Raw genomic sequence first — 10,246 nt, 5'->3', positions numbered from 1 at the left:
TTTATTTCCGCTTAAATTCCGCGATTGGAACCTACTACTATTCACCCCCCCTCTCGTAGTAGTTCATCTAAACTAACACTTACCTTCTGCAGTGCAACATGGAATGCTATTCCTTATTATTGTTTTTTATAATTTACATCAAACTTAATTGATAATAGTAATAACAATATACAATCAAAGGAAAAAAAAACACTCGTAATCTAGATAAGAATGAGCTTTCTTATATAGATATTAATGTTTCTTTTGTTTCTGTAATGGTACATGTTTTCTAACAAAAGGGAATGCCTTGATAATAGTAGCACCACCCATTAGTTTCAAGTCTTAGAAATGCAAAGCAAGAAAAAAAAAATCTTTACAAAGGTATTAAAGCCAAATTATTTTTATTTTTAAAAAATAACTGACATTTTGAATTGATGAATATGAAGATGGATATGGGGGAGATATTGGTGATGGTTTTGTCATCAAAGGGCATGCAACAAGAAGAAGATCAAAATGAATGCATGCAACTATCAGAAAATTTTAGCACCCTGCATTCGACCTGCGTACAGATATGAATTGCTACTCAAAAATTTTGACGAGGCTACGAAATCAAGTTGCAGCTTCTACCATAGTTTGTGTCCTAAAATCGACTAGAGCTGTCCCATTGAAAGGTCAATAGTACGTGTTATTAAACCTAATGTTTAGTAACACTAAATTGACAACTCTAGGCATAGATGTCAAAAACTTATACATTTATGCTTATGAAGATTGTTTTATATGATGATGGGAAGTATAGGGCTAGTTTTTTAGAGGTGTTCTTGAAGAGGCCATAAACAAACCTTTTCCCTGGACCTACAAGATTGGAAGATCAATGAAATACTTGTATTCAATTAAGATAAGTTTAATAGTACTGTATTGATTTGTATATCTGAAATCATGCAGGTATATCTAAAACCAAGATTTTGTGCATTTGACAAATATGATAGCATCAAATTGTTTACTGTTTATTACATTATGAATGTTCGTGGCTTTGCCTTTACATGGGGATTTCAGCAAAGAAGTTATCATTTGATATACATTTGGGTATTTAGTGATATTCAAAAGTCTTGACAAGATTAAGAAACCAAGCTGCAGGCCCCGACATGATTTGTGGTCTAAAATCAACAACGAATACTCCATTGAAAGGCAGAGGGTATGTATTACTAAATCTTTATGAAAGAATACAATATATGAGAAGTTTCATGTAATTTATTACTTTATAAATAACTATAGTATAATTCATGTGGACTATGTCAATAATGATTTCGAGAAATTGATATCAAAGACGGAACTCTCAACCAATGTGTTTTTATTTACACTACTTGTATTTTTTTCCCTTCTAATAATTATATACTTCGCATAATTTTTATTATTTAGTGTTTTATTTCACATGACCATTCATTTAACTTTCAAAGTGGATTGTTGTACTAGTGGTTATAAAAATGAGTTTATAAATGATTGTAGCAAATGACTTTGTTAGTATAAATCAGAAGAAACATTAAACTTGGAATTTCATGCTTCTTTTCTCATTCCTACAATCTCTAATTAGAATATTGTGTGATAAGAACATGCTTCTTATACTTAAACTCACGAATTGGTTTAATGAGTTTCCAAAAGGTCGAGTTTTTCACAAGCCTGTCATTGTTTCAGATCATGCCGTCATCCTTTACAATACGGATCCTACGACCCTAAAATCAAATAGACCTTACTAATTAACTTGAAAGTTAGTGTTTGAATAATCCGGAAATTAAAAGTTTTGCTTCGGAAATATGACATGTTGAAGTGAGGGGTTTGGGCATGCTTATGCTAGCCAAGCATTTGAAGGGATTTAGAAATAAAGCAAAAAATGGTGCTTGGACAAAAAACGGACATGGGGGTCAATTGGCGCCAAGTCCCATCAAAGCTGCTACACCAAGAAGATGATGTAGCCTCGGTGTTGGATGGGTTAATTTCGTTACCTCGGTGAATAGGTTGGTTCCTTAGTGCAAGGTTGATTTTTTGTATTGGCAGCAACGACTTAATGATAGGTGGGTGAAGTTTGGTGACATGCCTACTTCCATGATGTTCAACCAAGTCAAGCAACGGAAGAAGAGAAGGGAAATTGTTACTTTATGTAACGATACAGACGATTGGAATACAGGGAAAGATAATATTGCTTTTCTAATCCAACAAAACATAGAAAAGGTGTTTAGCCCCAACCTGGAACTCTCAAATGATCCGGAAAATAGTGCATGGTTGATTCTTAGAGAGCTTAACCTATCACGGTTGGATACGGAGATGGTTTCCGACTTGGTTAGACCTTTCCTCCCTACCAAGTTAGAGAAGCGGTTTTAATTTCTCAATCCATAACTTGAAATCTCTGGAGCCAGATGGGATTATTGCGGAATTTTTTCATGTTCATTGGAATATTACTGGGAGTACGGTTATAAAAGTGGTGCAACACTTGTTTCAATCTGGTTTTCTTCTAAAGGAGCTTAATGATTCTCTTCTTGTGATGATCCTGACGGTGGATTACCCAGAGGTGGCATCTCACTTTCTCCCTATAAGCCTTTGTTACACTATTTAAAAATGCATTGCAAAGTGTCTGGTCAATAAGGTGAAGATGACCCTTCCGATTCTTATTACAGATGGAGTATTAACACGCTTTCATACCGGAGAGGTACATCGAGGATAACATCCTTTTAAGCCATGAGCTGGTTCATCATGTTAATGCCTGTAAAACCAAGACACCCATGGCAATCCTCAATTTAGATATGTCAAAGGTGTATGACCTTTGGACTTTCTTCTCCAAGTCCTAACTGCTTATGGTTTCCCTACAATTTAGGTTCAATGGGTGTCTCAATGCATCTCCATTATGTCGTAAAAAAACCTCATTATTAATGGTAGGGTCTCTAACTCGTTTACCCCTTCACGTGGGCTATGACAAGGGGATCCTTTATCTCCATACATGTTCCTGTTTTGTATGGATGTTTTGTCTAGAATGCTTTTACTGGTTGAAGAGATTAAGTTAATCAAAGGAGTGTGGGTCTCGCAAAGAGCACCGCCCATTTCTCATATGTCAGAACATTGTTACAGTCCTATAACGGTTTGAAAGGGTGCCTTTTGTGAAGTTCAGCCCGACTATCCTTGAACCTGAGAAAGCATTGCTAAAGGGCATTCTACGGATACCTACGGTGAACAATCTGGAACACCATCTCGGGGCTCCTATTTATATTAAAGTTAAGAAGAGTGATATCTTTCGTTTTCTAGTGGATAAGGTAGCCTTGAAAAAAACTAGTTGGAGCAACCTAAGGCTATCTCAGGCAGCAAAGTTGATCCTTATTAATACAGTTCTAATAAGGATCTCGTCTCATGTGATGAAATGCTTCAAATTGCCTATTTTGATCACCAAATCAATCGATTCCCTTATTGCTCGCTTCTTCTAGGCTTCAAAGAGGGTCAAGGGGGTGCATTGGGTCAACAAGGAGACCTTTCATTTTCCCAAGGGCATAGGAGGTTTGGGGGTTAGGTCTATGGGGGTGTCGAATGATGCCCTTCTCTTTAAGAAAACCTTCAAGATGCACTGCAACCCACAGCTCCTGATGTTAGGGGTTTTCAATTCGGAGAATGAGACATATATTGCATTTTCCCAAGTGCATAGGAGGTTTGGGGGTCAGGTCTATGGGGGCATTGAATGATGCTCTTCTCTTTAAGCAAACCTTCAAGATGCACTACAACCCCAGCTCCTAGTGTTAGGGTTTTCAATTCGGAGGGTAGTTTCTCTTTATGTATTAGGAAGGTGTCTCACAGGGAGGCCTTCATGGGGAAGGAGAGGCCTCCACCAATCTTCTACTAGTTTCATGAGTGGGATCGGCTGGGAGGTTGGCTCAGGTGATAGGATCAAATCGACAGGGATGTTAAGGGTTAATGGCAAAATCCCCATTGTAAAATCTGATCAGCCCTTGCGAGGAGTGGGCAGTGGGTTGGTGAAGGATAGATCTAATGGTGAATTGCTCTTGGAATGTTGGGTTGGTTAGAAAAAAAAATTAAGTGGGGAAATGCCAGAGAAATCCTGTATATTGAACTCCTGGAATAGAAAAAAGATGATTTTTTGTATTGGTTGCATCATAAATATGGGAGGTTCACTCTCAAGTCGGGTATGCTTTTCTTATCCAAAAGGTTTGGGACTCTCCGTTGCTTCCTAATAGTTGGGAGTTTTTTAAAGTGCTATGGCAGCTTAATATCCCCCCTAAATGGAGCCTTTTGTTGTGGAAACTAGTTATGAATGGGCTTGCGATTAAAGCCAAATTGCATCATAGAGGAATTAATGTTGATTCAATCTGTAATTACTGTGAGGGCGACGACGCGAGGAGAATGTGCAGCATCTCTTTCGGCTTTGCCCTTTAGCTCAACATGCTTGGAGTACGTGCTTTCTGCGCCTACAATCAGAATTTGATGAATCTATTCCACTGCGATAATGGATTCATACCTATATCCTACTGTTTTATAGTGAGGATGAATTACATAATGATAGGATGGGAGACTTTTTCATTGTCCTATGGAGTATTTGGGTTACTAGGAACTCTCGAGTATTTAAGGACGAAGGAGAGTCTCTAACTCATTTTCACGCAACAATGGTTGTAATGGAGATGGAGCTTTGGGATAAGCAAGTTGTTATCTATGCTCTCAGGTACCCAGCTTCAAGGAAATCCCCCAGGTTTCCTTCACTGTTCAATAGGACAGCTTGCTTTCCACTCTGCTAGGCCACCGAACGAGGGGATGGGAATGACTGTGTTGATTGATGGCTCTTGCCAAAAGCACACGGGTAATGCGGGTGTAGGGTGGGTTGCCTCCATGGATGGGGTGGCTTTCCATGAAGGTGGAGGTTCCTTTTGCAGGTCAATTTCAGCTCGACATGCGGAGGCCCTTGCTCTTCTCTATACGCTTAAATAGGCCCTTACTTTTTGTACTAACGTTGTCATTTACAGACTCTTGTGAACTGGTGAATATACTCAGCAACGGGGTGTCCAACCACATTAGCATTCACTGGACCATGGAAGGTATTTGGAAATGGGGGATTAAATTTGAGAAGTATGTCATTTGGAAAGTAGACAGGAATCGTGTTCACCTAGCACATGTTAGCTTATAGTTGCAGAAGTTGTTTGTCTAGCTTTGTAACGTAGTTTGATTCCTTTTTTAATGATGTCAAAAAGAAAGATAAAGAAAGTGTAGTTGTAAAGAAAACCGTAAAGTAAGAATGTCACAAAAGCGTCTTCATCCTTTCTTTTATTACACTTAGTAATTGTACAACAATCTACAATCTAATTTGTAAAAAAATAATTAGTTGTTGATTATTTGAATACTAATTTTCTAAATTCAATACCAATCAAACATGAATTTTATAAAAAGGAACTGAGGTACTTTTGGCAAAAAAAAAAAATCCAAAAATAGGAAGAGGTGCCAAAAAGGGTTAAAAGATGGAAAAAAACATAAATCTAACAAAAGTCCTTATTTGGAGATTAATGGCAACTCGGCAAGGATACAATGGATTATTGAACTATTCTAATATTCTTGAGGGCTACCAAGTGTAATATACATATTAGAAAATTGCGGAAACAACATTGAAAAGCTGCTTCTACAAGGACACTACGTAGAAAATCCTTTATTAGTGTACAGGGCGTGTTCGGCGCTAGCTTTTGGGTAGGTTTTAGTGGTTTGCATGCCCAACACTCATTTTTAAAATTGTTCACCCACTTAGCTTGTTGCTTCGTTGACAGTCAGAGGTGGAACCGTGTTTAGAACAAGGGAAGTAGCCGATGTCGTCAATGTGCATGAGAAGGTCTGATGCTGGCAGTGGCGGATCTATATGAGTGCATGGTGAGTCACGTGACTTAGCAGTGAGAAAAAAATAAGTTCAATAAAAAAAAAAAGGAAACGTATGAATTAAGCGAACAACCAAACCATAATTATTTTGGTGAATTTTCAAAGGAAAGACTCACTTTTATACAAAAGGAAAGAAAAAATATAGAAATGGTGAAAAACTCCATTAAAATTGATGATTAAGTTCTTAGATCTGGTCATCTAGACTAAAAGAAGAGAGAGAAAGTGTATTGTGGGACAGCTATAAAGAAAAAGTCAGTAAGTCACGTGTAAATATCGAGGTAATGAGTTTAGTTATCCTAATATATTAATGTGGGACAACGGTGGGCCAGAGGTTATGACAAGTGGGTTTTTTTGTCAATGGATATATAAGCCATGAACAAGCTTTGGTGAGTTTACGTATGGTTTTGGTTTGAAGTCATAAATAATACAAAGTACTTCGTATTTATTTAATTTAAAACTCAAATACAAATTAATTTTAAACCCTAAATTATAATACTTAGATTAATAAGTTTTAATAAAATTCTACCGCTACAATCGCGACCGGTCCGCGACCAACACTACCGTGACACCACAACTTACCTCATTTTTATACTATGCTCCAAATAGAATGCTTATATATATATGTATGAATTTCCCTGAGTTGTAACTGGTAAGCCAATATATAAGTTGTAACTGGTAAGCCAATATTTGTTCTAGAAACAATTATGGTCATGGCATTTGTTTTATTGAAATCGAAAATTTGCATTATAACGTTGACATGGTTCATTGAGTTCTAAGCTGTAATGCTTTAGGAGTTCAAACATCACCTATAAATTATGATTGTTTGAAGTCATCACTTACGCTGAGTAAACATATGGAATATGAGGTTTGTAGCAAAGTTGTGACTCAATATAATACGAAGTAATTACCAGACTGATGCTACATACCCTGGTACATCAAGAGTTCACTCTAACATAGAATCAAGCCAATCAATTGCAAATTACTACATTAAATGCTCAAAGATTCATATAAAGAGCTTACATCCATAAAACCAGCCAACACAACAATAGCAACTAGTATCACTCAGCAGATATATGCTTCAATACAGCATCTGTAGACTTCTTTGCGAAATACTTCTGCCTAAACTGTACATAAGGATAACCCATAAAGGAAAGGAAATGTGCAGGTTTTGAAAAGGAAAGTATTTCATACCACACTTGATTCTTGTCATCCAGCTCTACTGAAAAGCGTTCTTCCCCGGCCTGTGTGTGCAAACATCAAGAACTTTGGTGAAATAGGCTACTTTAGAATCCCTATGATAAAATATTCATCACTACAAAATGCAAATTCAACAGCTGTCCTCTCACATATTGTGAATAACATTCCCTAGCCATCCTGGTTGGCATTCACAATTCGGGGATTATGAAAGAGAAGGAACCTTTGAGTATTCAGACAAAAAGACATCACTTATACCCAGGTTATCAAGCTAAACAATTAGCTCACCCAAGAATTTAACTATGTCAGAACACCCCTTTAGAAAGAATTCAAAGCTCCTACATGAAAAATCATGAGCCCCTGACGTTCTCTGACCTGAACATGTTTTAATCTGTCACCTCCGCAGCTCCACCACATATTTCTCAACTGGGATGGGAGGGGTGTGAAGGACCAGAAATGATCAATGGGTTTGAGATTTCTTCTGGAGCTCTAATTCTACAGGCTAGAATGTGGCAGAATATCTAGTTTTCACATTGGATTAGAGTGTGCAGGGAGAAAGCATCCATATTCACTGATTCAAGAGTGGCTATTTCAGGTGTCTCAGTTACCCAATATTAGAGACCTGTCCATTTGGTTAAGCTAGCAAAGGAAAATAAGATGGTGAACAGTTTGGAAGTGAACCCCTTCACAATTTATTGTAAGTCAAATTCTGATATTTTTATGTATCTCATATTTTCTGAAATGGTTTATCCTGAACCTATGTGCCTAGCAAACCTTAGCACGACTTGATTTGTGGTAATCTAATGTTATCCCTCTAAGCTTTAACCTATAAAAAGGCCACAAAAAATTTTGTGCAGTTTTTAGATCTTGCCAAGGAAAGAAGACTCAGTGAGACCCAGATGAGTGAGCGACCAAGTAATTACCTTATCCTAACTTAGAAACCAATAAACTGCAATTTGGTCTACAAACCTATGTTCTATATATTGTTATTATCCTTCAATATCAACAATACTTGACCAAACTAGTAGTTTTACAGCAATAAGGAAATCCACAGCCAACATTCTGGAACTTCCTAAACATATAGCATGTGACGCAATTCTGGATATACAGATCTGATGTCTCACAAATATTTAATTCATTCAAAGGGTCCAAACTTGGTTCTTCAAACCTTAATATTCAAGTATTTGAACACATTATTGCCATTGTAACATGATAGGAGGAGGGTTGAAGGAAGGGGATTGTGGGGAAAAGGAGAAAAATAGTACACAATTCAATCACATACCCACTAGAGTAGAGCAAAGTTATTACAAAATTCAATCATGTATGAAATACCACAAAATCAGAACAAAGGTATAGAAGAGCAGTGAAGAAGGAAAAGATACTGACCAACAGGTGACCTTGAAGGGTGCCACTACCAAAGCTGAAGGAGGCTTTCATTTTCCCAGAACGCTTGTTTTCATTCACATACACCACCTGAAGAGGCATCATCAACCATGGAAGGAACTCCTTGACACAAACACAAAATTTTACCCCACTTTTGATCGGAGTTGTAGGTTCAACAAATGTCCAGTTCATTTGGAAATGCCTGTATATACATGACGATCAGGGAAATCAATCAATTAAAGATAGGGCTCTTATATTCACACTATCTTAATCTTAGTACAGAACGAAACTACCTCCAATTCTGAAGTGCATTCTTTCCTTTCTCATACGTCTCTTGACCAGAACCAATTAGAACGCGAGCATGATTTAATAAAAAACCCTCTTCTGATAACTGATCATCTTTCTGCAGTGAAGATATTGATCTATCAGTAGCTCCTATGCGTTTAAGATCATAATTGAATGAATCAGTCCTGCAAATAACATAAAAGAAACAAAAAGAAATCACCTTGAGAAACAAACGAAAGTTAACAAAGGCATAAAACAGAAATTAAAACCTTGATTTACTTTTCCAAGCAAGCCTTTTGATCTTTCAATGACGGACGATTCCAACATAGGAAAACCATTCTTTCCTGTCAAAAGCATTTGATGTTTCTTAGATTTAAGGAGTCTGCTCAAACTATAATCAAAGAAAAAAACTTGTTCGCCAATATAGAATAAGATGAATGTATAAACACGAAAGTAAAAAAAAAAATCACCCCATTATCATTAAAAATAACCCAAATCATTGATAAAAATCACCCATATCTTCATTCTCTTGAATGAAATTTTCCATATTTATAAAGTACATTCATCAACTAAAAACTAATTCCTCCATTTCTTAATACATGCAACATCATATTTCATTGGATTTAAGAATATTTCATAATACAAGTATCATTTCCTTCGACGAAAGGGCAACTTTGTTAGAAGTTGTGAAATTTCATTTCTCTCCGCTCAATTGGTGTTTACATACATAAAGAAATGATTCGAATTTTCTACAATATATCAAACAGTTGGTGTGCAATACTCATCATTTGACAATTCAACAACAGCCCCAAATAAAGGGAAAACAAATGCAATCTTATTCAAAAAAAAAAAAAAACAAATGCAATCTTTATGCAAATCAATTATCCTAGTTACCAATAAATGAACAATACTTCATAATAAAATAATAAAAATGCTATAATGTTAAGAATTGATGCAAATTTTAGAGTAAAGATATATGCAATAAGATTCAAACCAAAGAAAATTGAAGAAATTCAGAAAGAGTTTTACTTTTACCTAACTTAAGTGGCAACACTGATGAGTGGTTTGTGGAAGTAGTGATAAATTAAGAGAGAACAAATCATTTGATTTTTCTTTCAAGACCAACAAAATGCACGAGCACATGAATTAAGGAAGCGTACATTTATCGGAAACAAATTTTGATCCAATTTGCTAAAATAATTCGGTAAAATTAATTTCAATTCAATAAAAATAATTTCAGTTTAGCAAAATAAAGTGAAATCAACGGGGTTTTACTCCGTATTAGCGGTGCTTTATAAATCTCTATAAGACGGACTTTAATTAATTTTATTAAGACAATCAACATGAAAGTAATTTTAACAAAATTTAAGTAACTTTAATTTGTATTTCATGTAAAGTTTGATTGCACAATGTGTGTTTAAATGGAGATACATTTTAAAGTGATTAAAGTAAAATATATATTTAGTGCGTTTATTGCCAGAATGCCAGCTAGCCAATTCATGTG

General features: G+C 36.1%; 1 protein-coding gene across 5 annotated transcripts; it reads right to left on the bottom strand.

The window, feature by feature from the left end:
• Positions 1 to 5,416: 5,416 nt before the first annotated feature.
• LOC110702124 (UPF0548 protein At2g17695) lies at positions 5,417 to 9,898 on the bottom strand. Of its 5 annotated transcripts, XR_002507447.1 has the most exons (7): positions 9,213 to 9,720; positions 9,022 to 9,086; positions 8,751 to 8,927; positions 8,461 to 8,659; positions 7,072 to 7,121; positions 6,901 to 7,004; positions 5,417 to 5,859 (listed from the first exon to the last, which is right to left on the bottom strand). XR_002507447.1 is itself a non-coding variant. In XM_021879788.1 (6 exons), exons 1-5 carry the CDS (start codon positions 9,240 to 9,242, stop codon positions 6,939 to 6,941), a joined length of 654 nt encoding a protein of 217 aa, XP_021735480.1. In that variant the 5' UTR covers positions 9,243 to 9,714; the 3' UTR covers positions 5,426 to 5,859; positions 6,901 to 6,938. The 5 variants fall into 5 exon arrangements, 4 of the variants coding, with proteins under 4 accessions (XP_021735480.1, XP_021735483.1, XP_021735481.1 ...); XM_021879788.1 differs by having other exon boundaries at positions 5,426 to 5,859; positions 6,901 to 7,121; positions 9,213 to 9,714; XM_021879791.1 differs by lacking the exon at positions 5,417 to 5,859 and having other exon boundaries at positions 6,745 to 7,004; positions 9,213 to 9,719.
• Between the last annotated feature and the right edge of the window lie 348 nt (positions 9,899 to 10,246).

This window comes from Chenopodium quinoa, unplaced genomic scaffold (assembly GCF_001683475.1).
Source record: "Chenopodium quinoa cultivar QQ74 unplaced genomic scaffold, ASM168347v1, whole genome shotgun sequence".
Classification (NCBI taxonomy): Eukaryota; Viridiplantae; Streptophyta; class Magnoliopsida; order Caryophyllales; family Amaranthaceae; genus Chenopodium; species Chenopodium quinoa.
Note: the sequence above shows the minus strand (reverse complement) of the source record. Positions and strands in the feature narration are given on the sequence as shown.